The sequence below is a fragment of the Lutjanus erythropterus genome, chromosome 10, assembly GCF_056507025.1.
Source record: "Lutjanus erythropterus isolate fLutEry1 chromosome 10, fLutEry1.hap2, whole genome shotgun sequence".
Classification (NCBI taxonomy): domain Eukaryota; kingdom Metazoa; phylum Chordata; class Actinopteri; order Lutjaniformes; family Lutjanidae; genus Lutjanus; species Lutjanus erythropterus.
The window spans coordinates 10,502,206-10,521,041 of NC_139326.1; the positions used below are offsets into that span (position 1 = coordinate 10,502,206).

Here is an 18,836-nt window from a genome sequence, read left to right on the forward strand (position 1 = left end):
ACAGGATAAAATGCTGACGTAATGACATTTTATATCCAAAAGGTCAAAGGTGTCTGTGACACTGTAACATTCAGCTACTCAGTTACCCTACTTTGCTGGAAGAATATAATCATACTTTTTGTTTATGCTTTGCTGTGCTTTTTTAGCACTAAAAACATATATGAACAGATACATAGATTTAATTTTCAGAATTCAGGCCAGCATTAAAAAATCCCCCTGTTTCATCTTGACATACTGTAAAATGCCGAATTGAACTAGCTGTTGTATTTTTTTAATTGTAGTTTTGATTCAGTGTTTCTCACAGCACACTATGTATGAATCAACATGATAGTACACTTAGTTTAGAAAATTATTCTGGTTCATCTGATCACAAAGCTTGAACATTTGAATTAACAGTTTAACACAATTTTCAATAACATATACAGTGATTCTATGTATTTTTATACATTTGTTGAATTTACTTTGTTGAGTGTACTCACCAGGTGAAATCCTGTGGTGTCCTTCTTTCTCAGAGCTCATAAATGAAAGTGCTTGCTTGCAAGGAAATCAACTCACCTCAGGTGCCCTTTTCCTCAGGGTTTGGAGGTATGGCTCCATACTGTTGTGACAACAGTGAAACAACCAAGGTTGACTGACTGACCAGTGACTTCACATTCTTTAGGCTGAGATGATAGTTAGTGCTGCACAATTCAATGAAATAATATCAAAATCACAATATCACCCAGTGCAATGTCTAAATTACAGGACCTGCATTTTTTTTAATGGAGCCAAAATGTGGCAAGATTATAATGAAATACTGTAATGCTACAGAGATACCCTGGTACATGGTGTAAATGACTTCTTTCAAGTCAACTTGGCACTTTGGGGCTTTAGGAGACTTGGATTACACCAAACAAGTTGGCATTTTACCTGGGATTTCTTCTGTTTTTTTCTGTTTGAAAGCTCAGTATTCACTTATATAATCTTTTTTTTTTAGTGAAAATGAAAATTGATGAAAAATAATCACTAATTGTGAATCATATTGCAAGTAAGAATATGTCAGAAATGAAGCAGACAGTTGGCACTACAATCAGTCGGTGGCGTGCTGCACTGTGTTGACTGTAAATAAACAGGTAAAACAAGTTCACACCCGGATGTTCAGATATTCAGCCTGTGCATGAGGATAAATCATCATGATAAAATCTCACATTTTCACACTACACTGAATAAGTCAACTGTGGCAACAAAGATGTTCTTAACGTACTAACTACAGTCAAATCAGTCTTTAAATCAACAAAAGGAAAGTCAAGTCAAACTTAAAACATGGTCAATTTAAATACTATTCTTCCACACCATGGAGTTTGCCATATTTACATAGTATTCATTACACTCTGTCCATGTAAGTAGAAATTAAATGTTAAATATTGTTTAAAACAATCATCAGATTAGAAAATTATTTCACAGCTCTTGTCTTGCACATTCAGAGCAGCACATGGAGACCATTGTTTCATGAATCAGACATGTTTTGTCTGAAGTTGTTACTTACCATATGTTGTTACCAACTCTTAAAGAAATCCTGCATTATGTAGTTTTTGTTGACACAGTGTCTTCATTCCAGTGAAACACAGAACATTCATGAAGCTGCTTCTGGTCTTGCTTGCTGAGCTTGTAGTCGACCAGAGTGGAGAAGGAAATAAAGGGTCGGATTTTTTCACCCTTTTAAACTAGTTAGCACATGAATGAAAATTGAATCATGAAAATCTGGTTGTCTTCATAGACTAAATGTTTAATGGCAAAGAATAAAATTTGACACTTTGAAATTTGTTTTGGCAGGTTCATTTCTCAGGGTTTTGATGTCAGTACCAGTGAATGATGATGTGATTGATCACAGAGGTTCTCTGGGATTCTGCCGACATGAGAAGTATTTTATGTTAGCCTGTGTCTCACTCTGGCCACCTCTGTAAAGACTGTCTGATCACAGTAAAACATTACCAACGTTCATGCAGCAGCACTATAAGGAAAAAAGTTACACCAAAATATATTCATTTAAATACTTTATTCATCTCTATATATTTTTAAAATAGCACAGTATATAAATATATTTTGTGCAGAGGAGAAACATCCTAAATGAGTAATTAAGGCATCTTACCTTACATCAAATGTGCCAAATGTTGATAAATTACAAATACAGTATTAACCTTCTGTAGTTATACACACAACTGAACTGAAAAAATAAAAAAAATACATGTATTTACAGTGTGAGCCAGGATGTTTAGTTACATTTTATGACTGCAGTTACTGATGAAAACAGAAATATAAACAATCCTTGTGCAATAATTATTTGTATTTCACTTAACATTTGATCTAATATCTCTAAACTGTGTGTTAAAAGTAAAATAGCTAAATGTCAGTTTTAAGGTTTTGTTTGATTTATGCAGACAGAGTAATTTTAATATGTTGTCTGTGACACATTTACACTGAACTTTACAACTATTTAACATGCAAGTTAACCTTAATCAGCTATATTATAATTAAAACACTTAGAATAACATGCTTGGCTATTACAAAAACTGTTAGCTGTTCACAGACAATCGCACTCACAAAAATTGTTATTTGTATGTCAACCACTGGTTAAATAAAGTCATGGTATCTGAGCAACTTGATATACGCAAACAGTTTTTCAGCTGAAACTGTGGCCATAATGAAACATCTCATAAAATGCTACAGGTCTTGTCTTTTGTGGCTTTTCTCACATGTTCATGTATCCACTGATTTATTTCTTCCTGATGTTGTTTCTTCAGCTCATTGATTTCTTTGTGCAGATTTTCTTTGTTGTCAAAATGTGTTGATTTCAAGTCATTCATTTCTCGTTGTTGTTTTTTCTTCAAATTATCATAGTCTTTCTTGTATGCTTTGTTTCTGTGCAGCTGTCTTATCAACTGATCATTTTGTTTTTGTTGCATGTGCTTCAGATCCTCCATTTCCTTTTTATACTTCTCAGCTGAAGCATCATCATATATGGTATATATGTGTATGAATTCGTTGGATTCTTCAGCTTGCTTTCTGGCGTCCTCCTCACTTTTCCTCCTCATTTCCTCCAGTATCATATGGCTTTCTTGCATTTCTTTCATTGCTATTTCCTCCTGTTCCCTCTTGATTTTAGCTTCTTCTTGTCTTGTGTATTCGATTTCCTTTTTTTCCTGCTCATATTCTTCTCTGAGCTTTTGAAGCCGCGCTTGCTCCTCCTCTCGCCTCAGCTCATCTTCTCGATTTCGTATCTCCCACCATTCTCGTCTCTCCCTCTCCCAAGCCTCTCGCTCTTTCTCGATGTCTGCTCTACACTGTATCAGTAACATCCTGTCAGCAGTCATGCTTTTTTCTACTGCAAGTTTTAGTTTTTCCTCCAGAGTTTCAAGGTTTTCTTCCCACTTGTGTTGTTGGAGTTCTTCCTGCTTTTTCTTGTTCCTTTCCTCCTCTTCTCTCTTTTCTCTTTCTCTATTCCTCTTTTCCTGCTCTTTCTTCACTTGTTCCTCCTTCTCTTTAACTAGTTTGGCTTTCTCATCAAATTTAGACATTAGTCCTGCCAGTTTTTCTTTCCTATCTTGAGTTTCTTCTTGATGTTTTCTTTTAAGATCCACCTGCTTGCTCTGTATCTCTTCTTCCTTCTCCTTCAGTATTCTCTCTGTCTCCTTCTGTATGGCTGCCTCTGCCTCTCCAAACATGTCTGAGGTGTAGTAGCCGCCACCATTTTTCCGCACCATTGACTCAACCTTGTTCAGCAGCTGGTTGACTTGAGAACGATTCCTCTGATCACGGTTGTTGAAGACCTGATATCTTCCTCCACATTCAGTTGTTAGTTTTTTGACAAAGCCCTCACTGTCTCCTGCAATGTAGCTCTCTATTGTTCGTTTTTTAAGATCATCTCCTCTGGTAAATATAATAATGATGAAGTCTTTTGACTTCTCACCGAAAAACGTTGTGATGAGCTCCACAGTATCTTTTTCCTCTTGTGTAAAGCGACCGATCTGCAGCACCAGTAAGAACACATGAGGTCCAGGAGCCAACAAGCTGATGCATTTCAGAAGCTCCCGTCCGACTTCATCATGAGACAGAGACGTGTCAAACAAGCCAGGGGTGTCAACCACAGCGACAGGCTTCCCATCAATCTCTCCCTCTTCTTTTTGGCAAAGCTTGGTCACTGAGTTTATGCAGATGTCAGAATTGAAGCATTCCCTGCCCAGGATGGTGTTTCCAGTGGCACTCTTTCCACAGCCAGTCTTCCCTATCAGCACCATCCTGAGACACTCTCTACTCTGCACCCTCCTGAGATTTTGGTTGCCCTGTGCCATCCTGGCCGACTCTGCACTTGACATCCCGGCTGACTCTGCACTTGACATCCTGGCCGACTCTGCACTTGACATCCTGGCCGACTCTGCGCTCGGCATCCTGGTCGACTCTGCACTCGACATCTTGGCCAAAGCTGCACTCGGCATCCTGGCCGACTCGGTACTCAGCACTCCCCTTAGGGACCCTCTAATCTTCATCTTCCTGTCAAACCCTTGATAGCCCTGATATTTGTAATCTTTTGCCTGTGAAAAAGATGTATGTCTTGTAACCGAACAACCGGACTTCAAAGACTTAGGTAACATGTCTTTTGTGAAGCCACTGTATCCCACAACTGTCATCTTTTCCACAATATGTAGCACTTCAAACACTTGCTGCTTCTCCTTGACGTTGAAGACAACATATCGTCCACCACAGCTCTCACAGAGCTGCTGGATATCTTTGTTTTCCAGTAGGAACCAAACAACCATTGGAGAGTTAGGCTTCACATCTGCCATAAAAAGAATCATGGTGAAATTATTGACTTGAGTGCCAAAAGTGTTTTGGATGGTCTCTAACTCTTTTTTGTCCTCCTCACTTGGGGCACCCACGGGTTGGACCAGGATGAAAGCATTGACGCCCGTAGGATCACAGAGGGAGACACACTTGGATGATTCCTTTATTGCTGCATCCTGAGGTTTTCCATACAAGGCAGGCAGCTTCACCACAGACACCCAGCGTTCGCACACCTCTGCCTCGTTTTTAACACACGTTGATGAGTCAGCAGGTGGACCAAACTTTCTTTCTCCCAGAATCGAATTAGCGGCTGAAGTCTTCAGGGCTCCGTGTCTCCCACACAACACCAGGTTTACAGGGGGTTTTGCACATTCGGGCGCTGCCGTGGGATCAGTCTCTTCACAGAAGTTTAAATGTCGTCCCCTGTTTTCACTCACCATGTTTTCCATTTTTTTCATCAGTTCTTGAAAATCATAGTCAGGGATTTTTTTTTCATCCAAGTTGATTCTGTGTTGCCTTTGTCTGCAGTCTTGGATGAGTTGTTTCACTGAGGAATTCCCCCCACTATCATTTTGTGTTATGATAATCATCAAGTGTTTAAAAGCATCTTGTCCAAAGAGGCTCATGGTGGACTTGAATTTTTGTCTGTCCATGTCAGTAAAATCTGAAGGTTTCACTAACAGCAGCAGGACATTTGGACCAGGGTGGCACTGAGCCACACTCGTCCTCATCTCATGTCTCACTCGAACCATGGGCAGACTGAAGACATCTGCTGTTTTCACCACTGTAATGTTTTTTTTCCTCCAGTCTTTGAGGACATGCCCATATTGCTGAAGCATTTCTGTTTTCCCAGTGATGAAGTTACTTAATGTTGTCTTTTCTTGCTGACTTTTTCCAAACATCACAATTCTGAGTTCAAGTGCTGTAATACAATGAGAGGACATGTGAATCATTATTATTGTCTTTTCATTTCACTCATCCATATAGATTTTTTTTAAAGAAGGGTAGAGACTGTTTTCTTATCATGTAAAAAGAACTACTAACGCACCAAGGTTGGCCATATTTTCCATTATTCCGTTATTGTTTGTTTAAAAATAAAATCACGATGAAAATAAGTGTCTGAATTTGGGAATAATATTAATTAAATTCCCTTACACACCGAAGACACCATGCTATTTGTCTCAAATTCAGAAATCTTTATATCTGCAATCCTTGAGAATATTTCAGCATTTTCACAATATTGAAAATACTGATTAATGCATAAATTCGGGATTTAGTATTGTGATATCATGTTACAACCATCTGTCCTGTAATAAACAGGTGCTGGTCAGAGAAAAACAAATCTGTCTTCTATGACAAAGGCCAGTCCTTTCACAGAGCTGATCCTATTGCAGGGTTGGGTACTGATACAGGACTACTCACGATTACTGTCACCACACTGACTTTTTCCTCGTTTGTTATTATTGTTGTCAGAATCAAGAATACTACTGTCACCTTTAACTTGAGGACAAGGGGCTGACAGTCTTAGTCACTCTGTAAGAACAAAAGTCCCTAATGATTGAGTGGGTGGACCTCACATTTTAGACTCACAGCCAAGACTAGGGTATGTAGTTTGGTACAAGAACTGAAATGGTAAACATCATAGACAAAAGAAAAAGAAATAAATCTAGCAAAAAAAAAACTATAAGACATCTTACTATACTTACTTGATGCTGACGTCGCCATCTTGAGATAAAGAAGTTCCAGTTAAGTAGCTGAAGTTGGTGCCTGATGGGTTAAAGAAAACAAAAAAACATAATCATACTAAAACCAAGAGGTGAATAAAGTAAATACAGTTGATAAACAATGATCTGGTTACGCTGGATGACTCACAAACCTGTAACTTTGGAGTCATTTGAGTGTTATAAATATCTACATGTACGTCAGACAACTATTAAAACCACGCTGTGAGGGGAATGCATAGTTTTGCAGTTACTGTGACTTGGCAAGCATTCTATTATATATTGCTTGTCATGTACATGAAGTGGATTCACAGTGTATTGGATAGTATTAGATATTAATAGAAGTTAGTTAGTTAGAGTTTAATTTAACTGATCTTAATACAAAACCTACACATAAAGGTGCTTTAAATATAATAAATATGTAAAATTATCAAGTATTACCTATAACTTGAACAGAATTTTAAGCAAAGCAAATATTTGGTAGCTAACAACAGCTACAAAAAAATGCAATAGGCTTCCTGGTTTCTAGCTTTTTCTTTTCACTGTTCAGATTATCAGTAAACTGTTTCATTAATTGAATAAAAGTTTTATGCTACAAATATAAACACATATTCTTAATGTTTTCTTACTTCTTGTTGGATATTTGTTACATTTATTATCTGATTAATCTACTCACCAGACGAAGTTCTTGCTGCGCAGCTCTTTCTCAAAGCACATAAATCAAGTTCCAACTCTCAAATAAAGTCAACTCAGACACCAACAAGGAACTAACTGAGACTCCTTGAATGCCAAAACAAATTGTTGTCATTGCACAAGTATGACAACAACGACTGCCTTGACAGTGTTTGGCAGACTAAGTAACTGCTCATGACTTGATTTTTAGGTCTGCTGCCTTTTACACAGATAGTATGATGGAGAGTCTGAGGTTGACTGGTTGTGGGTTTAGGCTTATTGTCATTTGCATGTTATGAACTTTCAACTTTCAACTCCTGTAGAGACATCAGCTAATATCTTTTAAACTTGTGAGCCTCCCTTAGGAAAAAACCCAACCTTTACAGTTTGGCATTCACCTTGAGAAGGTGTGTTGAGTGCATGTAATTTCTCATCAAGGTACATAAAAACTGGTAAAACCCGTCCAAACCACGATCCAGCCACAAAAAAAACAGTGTCCTGCTTCTTGTACATGGAAGTCGACATGTACACATGTAAATGTTAATAACTGATTTAATCCAGGACAGTCCTGCAATTTGTTCAGTTCCCTGTTGATGGACATAATCATCTTTTGAAAGTCCCTTCTGATGACAGACAGGGTTATTGCCTCTTCAGTTGAAGGGCAACTGATCAATCTTTAGTCTGCAGACTAGGAAAAAAGACACTGGACTTCTGGACTTCAGTTTCCTTTATCAGCACAGATAAAGACACCAAGAGTGCAAGTTTTCTGTCCGAAGAAGTGACAGTTAAACCTTTTATTCAAGGCCATCTGGTTTATCTCCATCTCTGTTTGGTTAGAAATTGTTCTTTGGTCCTCTTCTCCATTGTTTTTCAATATGGGGAATAAAAAGGACTGAAGACCTTTTCTCCATCAAGATGTTTTCCTTCCTCTGTTGACCTGCTTGAATAAGTGGTGTTGTTTTGCAGCTCTGGCTTGTCAAATGATGATCTAATTGCCCATAGAGTCATTTTGGATGAACTGCAAACCCCAGAAAATGGCCACTGAGTTGCCCAGACCACACTGGAATTGTGGACTGGCATTGTGACGCTTTGTCAGCATGAATGTTTTTGATAAACACGTCTTTACGCATGTAGACACATTATTACACCTTGTAAGATATTTGGGTTGTTTGATTTATAACCTCACACTGTTCCTATGTATGCTCTTATTTAAAAGCTGATTATAAACCTATTTTTGCTTTGTATGAAAACAGAGAACAGAGAAAAGATCAGAGAGCTGACGATACTGCGTCCCACTGTTCTGCCAGACGAACGATTTTAAACTCGACCACGCTGCTGTAAGGCAGCAGGGGTCTTTATTTTTCATACCTGAGAGCCTGTTGGATGTGTTTGATTTATAACGCAGCCCCGCCTGAATGTAGCGGCGTGTATGTATTAAACACATACATTTGTTTTAAATACATACAAGCCGCTGCATGTTTGTGGACCCCACTTTCTCTTTTTATCCTGGGAGGTCACTGGGTATGTTTGATTTATAGCCTGGTCCCTCCTGGCTGTGTTTTCACATGGGTCCAACATCACCCCACCCCTCCCTCAGTGTGGAAAGAATTAATAAAACACACACACACACACACACACACTCTCTCTCTCTCTCTCTCTCTCTCTCTCTCTCTCTCTCAAACACAGATCTTCAGCAGGCTCCCTTTGACTTGTCTGGCCAAACGAACTGCTCTCCCCAAACATTTCTGATCTATATCAGAACTTTGACTCACTCTTAACAGGGAAAAGGCATAATTCCACAATTGACTGAGTACGTGAACCATGTTTACATTGGATTTAATACAGTAGGCTACTTTATAAAAAGATTTTATATATAGTACAATGTAACAATAGCATAACAATAGCACATCTATTAGGAATGCTAACGGTCAACCGTTTATCAATTAACCACAGAGAAAGCGAATTTGCACACAGACAAACTGCGATAGTGTTTAAAAAGGAACCCTAGATTTGCTAATTTGAATGCCTTGGTTCTTCAACTTGCATGGAACAACAAATAACATTAGTCTCCTTCCCAGTTTGCTCTGTCCACTCAGCTGATCAGTGCTGAGAGCGCAGCAGACAGGTTAAATCATGAAACTGTAGCCACCATTCCTTTTTCTACACAGCGCAGCCGAACACCAGGATGCCTGGTGAACTGGATGCGGCGCTGTGCACACAGCTGCTGCAGCATTTGTGTGTGTTTGAGAGAGAGAGAGAGAGAGAGAGAGGGAGACAGACGTTAGGATAGCGCTTTGAAATGCTGTGCCAGAGCTCATCGTGTTAAGGGAGTGCCGGAGTACTGCTCCTCTTGTATTTCATGTTATTTTGCATTTTTCTTACTTAGGTTAACTGTTGGTTAATGGGTGTCGGCTACCGAAAGCAAACTGAAGTGAAACTGACATCTCTACTCTGTATCATTACTGCAACAGTACTGTGCAACAAATATTTGTGGGCTGGTTGTCCTCCTCTTGTTAGGTTGTGCAAGACGTGTCCAATGACAGTAAGAGAAATTCTTATTGTTTAATATCGTCATTTGTTGCCATCTGTATTTTCACCACCTTGCATAGTAGGGGTGGCATTTGATTCTGATTCAGAGGGGTATGATGCAAACAGGACGCATGTTTACATCCATTACATTTCAATATAAGATTGGTTCAGCCATAACGAACATACAAGATTTGTTACAGATGATCATAATGTAGAGAACCTGGTCTTAAGTTTCTGATTATTAACTTGCTTACTATCTCTGCATGGATTCATAATCCATATATATGTGTGTAAAATATGTAGTAAAATTGGTATGTTGGCCAAAACATAATCCTGACTGTTCAGAACCAGCCAGCAGCCTCAAAAACAGCATTAAAAAAACTTTGAGACTGTGAAAACTAAACTCTAATTGGCTGCAAGATAGTTTTATATTCTCCCCCAGAGGTGCACATAGAGTATTCTTCTCAGTCTTGCTCCTTCTGTATTCTCTTTCCCTCCTCTTTTATAAAATTTGTTCATGTAATGCCTCTTTCAGCTTTTTTATTTTCTTTCCTTCTTGATTGTAGTTTAGCTTGGTTTGTCTTAATGTCATTAAATAAGCACCATAGCGCCTGACATCGCCCCCCGCTCCTCCTCCTCTTCCCTCTTTGGCTTATCTTTTTGTCTTCTTTAATTTTTCTGTCTATTTGTCTTTTTCTCTTTTAGTTATTTATCCTCATCAAATGCTCATTCTCACTGTTTATTCTCCACTCTTCCCTTGAGAGTCACTTTGACTGAAAAAATAAAGCTGTCTAAAAAGTGACTGTGATGGATTATCTATCTGCAGAAAGTTTCAAGTGTTTCACAGAAATTGAATGGAGCCAATGTCTGCCTTGAAGGAATCAAGTTGGTCTGAAAATAATGGGCTGATTTCGAAAGCCGTCAGCAGGACTGTAAAATCAACATGATTTTTACATAGTGGGCTTAAATGTTAAAAATCACGGGTATTGTTTCTTATGTTAGTCTGTTTATTTACTGAGCAGGTTTGGATTTGATGTTGAGCTCTGGTTCTGGGCACATTTTAACAGTCTGATGGTTAAATTGGGCTTTTGATTGCATCAAGAGGTGTTTTAGTGAAGTAAAGTCAAACTTCATTTGTTGAACATTTCTCACATGAGGAAACTCAATGTGTTTTGAATTATCTGGGCATTAAAAAGCAATTATGGCTTGGATTAAATATCATTTCTTCACTTTAAGATGTTGTCTCAAGCTGCTTGCAAAGACTAATTAGTTTTCTGGCTCGAAGGCACTTTGGCAGGAAAAACATGTTAGTCGTGTGGGAGTTGAACCTGTGACCTCTCAGTTATGATCTGCTCTGTCTGACACCCTGCCACCCCGGCAGGAGAAAAAAACATGTGGGAAATGGTTTTAAAATAGTTTGGGGTGGATTTGAAAATGTGGTTTCGAACGTGGACTTTGCTCATTTTGTTAGAATGATGTTTTTGGGTGGATGAGGTGTTGTTTTAGCGGTGGTGTGACCCAGGAGCCGTCAGCTCAGCCATGGCCCGCTGGCTGCGTCTTTAAACAACATCACGGTCATTAGTTCGTCCGAACGGAGTGAGACACACCAGATATTTCCCATAAATCAATTGGGTTTGGTCAAATGTGAAATAAAGCTCTTATCAGATGGGAGACGTTTCTAAAATCAGACCTGGACAGAGTCACTTACACCTCAAACTGTCCCGTCTGCAGTTCTAGTGAACCGTTTGTTTTTGCCCCGTCAGAGGTGGGGGTTAAGGATGGTGATGATGTCAGACAGCTGTAGTTTTGTAATACAAACACATATTTTTGTTGCTCTGTTCTATTTGAATATGTATCAGAGTCATAAGACATAAAATGATACACTTATTTCACAATGAAAAAGCAAAGATTAGGAGCAAAAATAAACAATTTTGTGCAGCTGAAATGTTTTATTTCTGCTTATCCATTCAACTTGTTGTGACGCCTCTGATAAGTCATTATCATCATGTTGATATTTTCTGATATCCAAAGAAAATCTAGGTATTACATGCCATCTTTGGTGGTTGAAGAATTCATAGACCTGCAGAGATGCTGAAATCTTCATTTCTCTTGCAGACTAACTAGACCCACATCATTCCTCTTTCAGGATGTTTTTCTTTTCATATATTTGCAGGATGCTGCACTGTGATTTGTCATATTATCCATAAGATAATAACAATATCAAAGCCTTACATTTGTGGTACTTTTCAAATTAAAAGTGTCTGTTTTATTGCAGGTCCTGTATCTTCTACAGAGCGTGTATGGATATCCCCAGAGGAACAGAGCTGCTGGTTTGGTACAATGACTCCTACACTTCCTTCTTCGGTATCCCGCTACAGTGCATCGCTCAGGACGAAAACTGTGAGAAAACACCGCTCACCTTTCTTTCTTACTCCCCTATGTTACATTTCTGCCTGCATGATTGATGAATGTCAGTTTCAAAATGCCCGCTCTAAAAATAATACTTGATTTTATTATGGACTCGCTTCAAAGAACAACAACGCATTTACTGTTGTAAAATTACATTATCGCCATCAGGTCACAAGTTTGATTTCCCAGAACAAATAACTGCTGATAAACTCATGAGCTACGTGTCTCGGATGTAAATGTGACGCTCCAGACTTTAAGCCAAACCTCTCAGCTCTGCAATCGGTCTGTCTGCTGGAAAACAACTGCAGTTTTCTTTGGATGCCGCTCGAATTTCATTACTGACAGTATTTAAACGCTTGCACTGGAAGAACGCTTTTGGCCCGCCACAAAAAACGGCACTTTTTTTTTTTTTTTCTTTTTTAACAAGCATGCTGCTGTCTGATTTAGTTGTCTGACCAACCGAGCCAGTCTAAACAAGAACGGAAGATTTCTTTTGTTTGCTAAAATGGAGGCAGTCTGTGGCCTGGTGTCGTCGCGCTGCCCCTCTCTCCACGTTTCACTCATTGAAGCAACAACTGTGTTTTCTATTGAAGCTTTTCGCGCTGCTCTTCTGCTGCAAACAAAAATTTACAACGTCGACTTTGTATCCGTGATTGTCCATCTTATATAAACCAATATCTGTTGATTCCTGAAAACCTCATACCAGTTTGGTGATGCTCATGTTTTAGAAGTCCACCTGGTTTCTGTTTGGGTTGAGAACCTTCAGACTAAATCGCTAAATTAAATGACTCGTTTTGAATAAATATGTTGCTTTTCTGGTGAGAGTTAAAGAAGGCTCCTGTTGTAAAAAGAGCTGTATGTGTTTTACCTTAACTTGTTGAGGCTTTCAAATTCATGCATCTCTTGTAGTTTTACTCTTGATTTAGTAAAAAAAATACTTTGGCACATCTTCAGCTCAAGGTAAAGTATTTGTGTCTTAAATTTGATTAAATAGATACCTTAAGAATTAGACTTAGACTTAATATGCTTCTGCTTTTCTTCTTTGAGAAAAGAAAAGAAAAGAACACCGACCGAAGCCAAGACCAATATCAGGAAATATAAAAATTCCAGTATCAGCTGATATTCTTTTGACAATGATACGTAATGGAGAAAACATTTTACAGTTTAACACTAAACTTTATTGTCCAAAATGATATCAGGACACGGAAACAGTTAACTTTCACTGGTAGTTTTAATTATTACAAATAACTGTAAAAATAAATCACAAACAGAGGAAAATATATGTATATATAAAAACACTTTGCACATAGATGCCTGTCAGATAAAATGATAAAGCTGTGATAGGGCAATATTGGACCAATATCGGTGACCAGTATATTGATCAGGTTATAGTTTTGTTTTCTCTTGCTTTTTGCTGTCTCTCTCTCTCAGCCTGTCTCTTTCTTTCTTCCTCCACCTCCTCTCTCCTCTCCTCCCTCTGTCTCTCATCTGTCCATCCTCTCTGTTTCTCTGTCACTAATTTATTTTTGTTTACATCTCCTCCAGTTTTCTGCTCAGTCAGCCTGTTTATGTCTTTTCCATTCAAACTGTTTTTCTGTGGATTTGACAGAATAACTCCCTGCAGGGGGGGAAAAAGCGAACTTTGACTCTTTTCTTTCTTTTCTTTTTCTTACATAATTATGGAGTGAAAAAATCAAAACACGAAGAATGAGTTTTAATCATTGGAATCTAAATTGAAATGAATTGAATTAGGAGCTCGTCTTTCACATAGTCGCAGTTAAATGAGATCGTGCTGATTGCAAATTAGAGACGTTTGGCCACAAACTGGTTTGTTTTACAGATGGAACGACTCCTTTACATGACATCGTTCATCATGACAGGACTGTGGCAGCTTCTGCACACACACACACACACACGCACACACACATACACACACACACACACACACACACACACACACACACACAGTCACACACACATACACGCACCCTAACCCTATTACTATGTTTATGGGGACCTGTTTTACTTAAAAACCCCTTAATAGTTTTTACTTGAAGAAAGAAAATGTTAGCCACATTAGCTGTGTGGCCGAAGTGATGGTCATCACTGTTAACTGGACGTGTTGATTGTGCAACATGTTCACCCAAAAGAAAATATTTTGACAATTGTTGATTAGCAAGAAATCTAGTACAGACTGTTCCTCAGTGGTAGAATCATTATGACTTTGATAATCTTCTGACTGAGAATGCTAATTATTAATTAGTAACTGATTAATTGTTGTTTTTTTTTATTTAAATGCTAAAAAAAAATATTAATTGATAGTCCAGAAATGGCAGTAACTGCATCTCATTTGACATGGCAGAGCCAACTGTTGAATAATGAAACCCAAACTCAGAATGAGAAAAAAAGAGGAGAAAAATATGTTTTTTATCTTACAAGTTATTAATGATAAACATGGATTCATCCATTGTTAGCATTTTCAAGTATCAGTTAAAGAGTTTGCAGTCTGATTTTCCTAGTGCCCCAAGCAGGTCTAAGCCTCTGTTTATTCAGTTCAGTTCATGACAGGACACCACTGAAAATATAATAACTTTGTTTCTGTAGGCTTCAGCTGCACTGATGTAGCAGCGTCGGTGAAGCTGCTTTGAGACCTGAGCAGTAAAAGTTAGACAAAACAAACAGAGAAAATAGTTTTTACTTGTCTCTTGGGTGAGTGGTGGAAACTTAAAACAGTCAAGTTTTCTTTGACAGCTATTATGGCGAGAACCTTACGTCCCAATCATTATCACTTTGTCAGCAGATTAAAGTTATTACAGTATTTGCAGATTTTTAGTGCAGCGGTACACATTGCTGTCCTGCAGCAGTGTTTTTATTACAGACTGAGTGCACATCAAAACGGCTCAGTCCATTTTTCATATGATAACATGTTTGCTGAAGTAATGTGTTGCACCAGTGTGATCTACCAGTTTGACATGAATGATTTTACTGTCAATACTTTAACCATCTGAAGGCTGTAAGACAGTGAACAAACCAAAGTCCTGTGCTTCAGCTCACAAAAACTAAATAAACAACAAAGAAAAGTTGCCAGAATGTCCTTAGTTACACATGACTTAAATTGTCTCTATCCATGTAGTCCTTAAAAATACAAACATACAAAACGCACATTCACACACAGATACATTATGTACCTACACACACTGGCAGGGGGCAAATAAAGACTGGAGGATGTCCTTTTGTTCCAGCCTGCACTGAAAAACGTTTGTTCACATCTAAATGAAGTGAAATTAGATTACGCTTCTTTTGTACAAACTGAAAGACAGCAGCTCTGCTCTAAATTAAAGACATTTAGCTACTAACTGCGTTTGGGTTTTCCATGTCATCGTTATCTGCTGATTGTTCCCACAAAAAATGAATGTGACGTCAAAACTCTGCACTGGAGACAGCAAGACTATGTCTTTGTGTCCTCAGTAGAGCAGACATTTAAAGTTTTGACCTTTATTAGTAAAGAAAGCACCAACTAAGTACATTCAGACAGGGGACAGTCCACAGCCACGGTTCCATGTATCTCTGCACATTGTAGCACCCAAATAAAGAAGATAAATACAATCTGTCAGTGAAGGAAAATTAAGCTGTCAGAGCTCATTAAGTGTGTCTGTCTATGAATTTGGCAAATCCTAAATCTGCTGCATGACTATAAAATTATTTTGTGACAATTTGAGCCAAGATGAAATAATAGCTTTATAAAATTAGCAGGAAATAACAGGGTGTATCCGAAAATTTGCTATCCATTAGGGGTGCAATGAATTGTTGTTGGTCCGTGGCCCACCGTGTTTTGTTTCGCACGTGATCTGTGGGCTAAATGAAACCACCATGGTGTGAAACAGTTTTATTGTCATTGTAAATTGTTTATTGTAACTTTTCAGTAATAATATCCGAAATGTTGAACTGATTTACATGCCATCGCATCAATCCTGACCGTGACTTCAGGCATTTTCACTCATGTAACTGGGGAAACTGGACATGCTGTCTTCAGTAGAAACAACTCCTCTCTGCTGACCAGTGCAGCTCTTTGTCTGCATCTCTGTGACAGCGTGTCTGTGTTGATTTGCTATCACTCATGACTTCTAACCAATCAGGTAGTGCACATACACACACACCCACACACAGACACACACGCAAACATACACATACATACACAGACATACATTAAAGATGAACAGAGAACACATTAGAGCCAAACCACACACCAACACACAACAAAGAAAACACGTGCACACCCTCCAAACACACACACGCACGCGCACACACACACACACACTATCAAAGCACACACACCCTGTGGTTGTTTACTCATGCACGTTCCATCCAATCACAGCCTGTCGGCTTGACGCTGCGCAGCCCGGCCGCCGCCTAACAACAACAACATGTGCACTGACAGAAAAGGAAAAATCACTTCAGGGGGACTCCTCACTGTCTTTCTCTTCTTCATACTCTTCCTCATCTTCTTTTCAACCTTCTCCTCCTCTTCCTCCTTTCCTCTTCTTTTCTTTTTATCTACCCCTTCTCTGTAACACATTTTTTTCTGTCTTCCCCTCTTTTGTCCTAACTATTTGTTCTCCAGTATGTAGCAGCTGTGCTAAAGTGGAGGTGACGTGTATTTTTGTAGGAACATTACATAAAGAGGAGGAGATGAAGAGGACAAAGAAGGAAAAGAGGAGAAAAGGATGCATGAGAAAAGTGAAGAACAGTAAATGAGGGAGGTGAAAATGGAAGACAAGAGAGATGAAGGCAAGGAGAGGAGAAAAGAGGGAAAATAGAGAGGAGAGGAGAGAAGAGGAGTAAAGTTAAAGGAAATAGAAAGAGAGGGATGAAGAGATCAGAGGAGAAAAGGAAGGAGAGAGGAGATGGAGAGGAGACGAAGGACCGCAGACATTTTGTCCACCTCTGTAGTAATGTCCTCTGTACTTCATATTCACATCTGGTCTTTATTAGACATATTATTATTGCCATTATTATAATTACCCCTATTGATTTTTATAAGACTTTATTATCTCTGGTGACTTATCATTATTGATTACTAACAAAGCTTTGGCAACATAATGTGAACAATACTTCATACCAGTAAAGAGAAGAAGACTGAGAGAGACTCAGAGGGAACAAAGACACAAACAGGGAGGTGTCTGGAGTCAAAGTCAAACTTTTTCCCATTTAGTTAGTTCAATTTTACAGATGTCAGTATAACAAAACATGTATAAATGTAAAGAGTAACCGTAAAAGACATCCCATGTGCAGAGCCAAATGAACACTGGATGTATCTAGTAGCAACTGTTAAAATGTCCTCAAACTATTAAAGTTACATCAGTGTCTCATTTACATGTTTCCTCATTACCATGCACACCTTTACTGTGGTTTATTTTCACTCAGAGCTCTAGAATACTAAACCTGGACTAATCTGCTGCTGAAAATAGTCCCCAACAAATGCACTGTTTCCTCCTGGTAGTGTACCATTTCCTAAAAACTACAGCGCCCAGAGATCACTGAGCCTTTTTAAAACACAGAGCTATACATCTGTGAGCTATAAAAGATTTACATCTTCAGTAGGAAGTAGGAGGCAGGGGCAAACAACTCGCTTCAACCATAGATAAGTATCTTATCAGTGTAAGTATCATTAAAACAGGGTTACAACTTATTTAATATACAGTCTATGGCTTCAACTCGCTGCTGGGCTGCTGTAAGCATTTTGGCTACGTATTGCTCCTTTAAACAAAATTAATCTCTAAATTATGTTAATAATACACGTGATAATATCATATAACTAATCTAGCATCTTAAACATACTGTATGTACTTAAACCAGTTCCAGTTATTGTTACAGGCTCTCTCCACCTCCCTCTGCTCATATTTTGAACAAAATGCACAATCAACAATAATGATGACTTTGACTGATAGCATTTTTTTTTTAATTTCTAAGATACTGCAAAAATATAATTATTATAAATACCTTTGGCCACTAGTAACCCTAGTAGGAACCATTGGGCTTAGAGCTGAGAATCAAAGAATTTAAAAGACAGATTAGTGCATTGCTGGTTTCGGTCTTTTCATGAAATATATTGACAATGACAAAAATACAGAATAATGCCAGCCTTGATTAAAATAATAGTTTATGGTATCCTATATAATTTTGCCAGCATATAAGTGAAACTTTCAATGTGATCGTATTTCAACATGTTCAGTCATATATGCAACATTGCCAACTCATTGTTGTCTGTACCACTAAAAAGTGAATAAAGAACATTTGAGTTCTGCTCACATTTTAAAAGAATTTCTTTGATTTTGTGGTCATTGAAGTTTCAGGTGGAGTACAGCTCTGTCCCACATTCCTAACATGATTTGTGGATAAATTGTGTGTTTTCTGAGGAGCTCTTAGACTTTATTCTGTTGATGAATGTAATGTATATACTGTCAAACCGAAATGACAAAGAGAAACGGATATAAACAGAAAATAAAAGAAAGGATGGCTGGGAGAGTTTGTCATGCGGTTCTAATTATAAAGAAGAGGAGGAGGAGGAAGAGTGTTAACATGAGGCTGGAACTGATGGATGAACTGGAGGACTAATACACAGAGAGAGGGTGATACTCCACCCCTATTATCGTCAGTATCAAACACTTCCTTTAGGCTTGAAAAGTT

At 38.4% G+C, this 18,836-nt stretch overlaps 2 protein-coding genes across 3 annotated transcripts in view; one reads left to right on the plus strand and one right to left on the minus strand.

Moving 5' to 3' along the window:
* Positions 1–18,836, plus strand: part of prdm6 (PR domain containing 6) — a 115,513-nt gene that overhangs the window by 74,225 nt on the left and 22,452 nt on the right. For both annotated transcript variants that reach the window (XM_084728170.1, XM_084728171.1), the window contains exon 6: positions 12,016–12,140. In XM_084728170.1, the coding sequence (XP_084584296.1) occupies positions 12,016–12,140 (125 nt within the window). The remainder of the gene's footprint in view (positions 1–12,015; positions 12,141–18,836) is intronic.
* On the minus strand, positions 2,658–5,738 carry LOC146320050 (GTPase IMAP family member 8-like). The gene has a single exon (XM_084728169.1). The coding sequence runs from the start codon at positions 5,718–5,720 to the stop codon at positions 2,691–2,693; it is 3,030 nt and encodes a 1,009-aa protein (XP_084584295.1). The 5' UTR covers positions 5,721–5,738; the 3' UTR covers positions 2,658–2,690.

Bases quoted from the DNA above. Each gene is read 5' to 3' on its own strand.
- LOC146320050 (XM_084728169.1), bottom strand. From the start codon at position 5,720: ATGTTTGGAAAAAGTCAGCAAGAAAAGACAACATTAAGTAACTTCATC.